The 3218-nt window shown below is 25.4% G+C and overlaps 1 protein-coding gene across 1 annotated transcript; it reads right to left on the bottom strand.

The window, feature by feature from the left end:
* Positions 1-177: 177 nt before the first annotated feature.
* On the bottom strand, positions 178-351 carry LOAG_13919 (hypothetical protein; the record flags this gene model as incomplete). The annotated part of the gene is made up of 1 exon (XM_003149423.2): positions 178-351. One exon carries the CDS (start codon positions 349-351, stop codon positions 178-180), a length of 174 nt encoding a protein of 57 aa, XP_003149471.2.
* Between the last annotated feature and the right edge of the window lie 2867 nt (positions 352-3218).

The raw sequence follows: 3218 nt of genomic DNA, 5'->3' as shown, positions 1-3218 counted from the left end.
ATTATAAAAAAAAAAAAAAAGGAAAAACACTATACATTTAAATTTCAGGTTTTCTTCCTTTATCAAATATATCAACTCGGACTTAACTCACCTTGATTCATCATTTTTTTTTTTTAGACATAACAATTAAGATGTTTAATTAAGTAAAAGAAAATTTAACGTTTAATTAAGTAAAAGCTAAATTATTACTTCTTTATGTTCAGCAACATTTGGAATAAGTATTTTGATCGACAAAGCAAGTTTTTCGCTTGCAGTCGTTGTTTCATCTTTAATTTGAAATCGTCGAGATATTGCATCGGAGCAATTTAGTAATTCACCCATGACATCATGCATCGTTGGTAGTAGTTCCATCTATGTAAAATATATCATCAATTCCTTCAATATACAATATTAATTGTTAAAATATACCAAAAAGAAAAAACGAGGTAATATATTAATATGTCAGATATGTATCGATTGGTTTGGAAAAAAGAAAACCAGCTAATTTCTCCTAATATATTATCATAAATAAAGTTTGTTGAAGTTTGAAGAAAGTTAAAAACTTTCTTAAATGTAATACAAACCAGAAAAAAGAAAAAAAAAGGAGAATTCATGATATCATCGTATTGAGGGAATAGAAGATAAATGGATAAAAACAAATACAATGAGATAAACCATTTGGCTTCTCTTGTTATCTTTTTTAAATTTTTTTTAATTTGAATTTAATAGTTATTAGGAAATGTTTGTAAAATTAAGCAACTAAAAAGTAAAAAGATCGGATTTAAAAAATACCATTGAAACGAGTTCAGGAGGATATTTTGTTTCATGGGAACGTTGAAGCTTAAGTTTTTGAAACATACGATCAAATAGATTGCTGAATAGAAGTACTACTAATGTTATGTATGATGATTATGTTTTATAATTATCACCTCTCTTATCATAAAATGACTACAAAAATTATTTCCAAGATAGCAAAATTTGATTTATCATTTAAATTAATTTTTTGATTAAAAATGGTCAGAAAATTGATAAAATTCGATTTTTGTTTTCGATAATTTTTTGACATTTTTTTGGTTTTTTGATAAATTTGATTGATAAAAATTGATGCAAACAAAAGAAAGAAAATCCTATTATTAATTACGCAACAATTTTCCACGTAATACTTGACCTTTACAGTTTCGAATCTTTGTCATGTCCTTGTTAAATTTATTCCTCACAGGATATTAATCACATAATTTGAATTTATTTAAAGAAATGGAATTTGTATTCCGACACTTAACTATCATATAGCTACCATTTATTATCATTCATTTTACTTCATGAAGAAATTCTTGCTAATCTTAGTATCCTTTATCAATAATTTTTCATATGTTAGCAAGTGATAATTAACCTTTTCGACATATTACATTGATTAACTTCACTGCTCTTTACGACAACAAAACTTAACAATGGATAATTTGATTAATGTATTTAATATTAAATACTTTTTTTTTTTCCTTTCAACTAATCATCACTAATTTCTATGCAACAATTTCATTTTTCTGTCATGTAATTTTTTTTCATTTTGTTTTTTCCAATTTTACCAATGACAACTTCTCATGACAAAATTATTGGAAGCCACAAGATAATAATGATTATATAGCTATAAAATTTGCTCCAATATCAATGTTTGATAATATGAAGTTTGAGTAATTAATTAGAGAATAAATCTATTCGAAATTGATGAAAATATCAAGCTGTATGAATTCATGAATTTTGCATTTATGGTTTATATTAATTTCTCAGTCATTTAATTGAAATTAACTATTCAATCAATCTACGTTCATCAATTTTTACCAATTTTATCGAGATTGATCGTTGATTAATTACATGAAGAGATAATTCGTAGTATTTACAGATGAATTGTCAAATTAGTTGTTGGAAATTTTGGATGCGTGGGTTGCATATAGATATGTCAACCAATTAAATAGGAATTGAAAATAACGTGAATAGGCGCAATTTGTGACAATATCCATTTAGATGAATGCTTTTTTACCTATACAACAAATAATTCAATAATGGTTGCAATTTCAAATCCAATGATTTTAGTGTATTATGCCTAAAATCAAATTCAATTGGATTACAAATTTTAAAATTTTAATTCCATTGTAAAATTCTTTTTTACTGTTTTCAATTCTTCTAACAGATCTATTCGATAATTTATTCATTAATCGTTTGTAGTTTTCAATCTTCGATCACAGTCCATCCAATTTTATCCAGTCATTTTTTTTTTTTTTTTTTGTTTTCTTGTTGGCTCTTAGCAATTTCATCTTTTTAAAAGTAATCCTGTAAATCGAACTTTTAATTTAATTCAAAAATTAAACGTATGGAAGTTTAACATATGACATATTTCCATCCTCCTTCATTTAACTGATATTATCAATCATTTTAGGGAAATTAACCAGCATTTAAATATTTTCTGTTGATAATTGTCAAGTGGTCATGAAGAGATGACCTGATATAAATTAGTTTGTGACATTTAACAAATGAAAAATATGATCAAATTTTCTCGTTCATTACTTAACAGTCTTTATGGTTGACCGTTATAATAAACATAACTTTTAATTTTAGGGTTCAAAGAGGAACCACGAATTTTTCAATAATTCATCAAAACTTTATGGTCAATGATTCATCCCAAATATTCACCTCATTAATTTAAAAGTTATTTTCAAAAGGTTTGATTTGCAATCATCTTCATCATACTACTCTCATATTCTCTGAATTAATTATGTATTTTTTTTTCCAAACATTGAAAACTGAGTACCATGCAATCATATTATACGGAAGTACCATGCAGTCATACTCATCTACCGGTTTATTAATATTCCATTCCGCCGAGATATTTGTCAAATCAATGAATATCGATTGTTCAATCCGATGAATCATGATTCATCGGATTGTTTCACGAATATTTACATTCTTATATTTGATGAGGATGACAAATTGTGTGATTCGATTGTACTGTAAGATAAGTTTGTTTGCATATTTAGGGTATTATTGATGGTTTGCTTTCAATGAACTTCCATCACATTTCAATCATAAATAAGTTTGTTTACTTTTCTTGTCCATCCTTCAGATGTATTCTGTGATTTGTAAATAATCCTACGTATAATTTATGAGTAGCATTGAAATTGATAGTTATATATATACATATATATATATATATATATATATATATATATATAATATATATATATATA

The sequence above is a fragment of the Loa loa genome (assembly GCF_000183805.2).
Source record: "Loa loa unplaced genomic scaffold supercont3.317, whole genome shotgun sequence".
Taxonomy (NCBI): domain Eukaryota; kingdom Metazoa; phylum Nematoda; class Chromadorea; order Rhabditida; family Onchocercidae; genus Loa; species Loa loa.
Note: the sequence above shows the minus strand (reverse complement) of the source record. Positions and strands in the feature narration are given on the sequence as shown.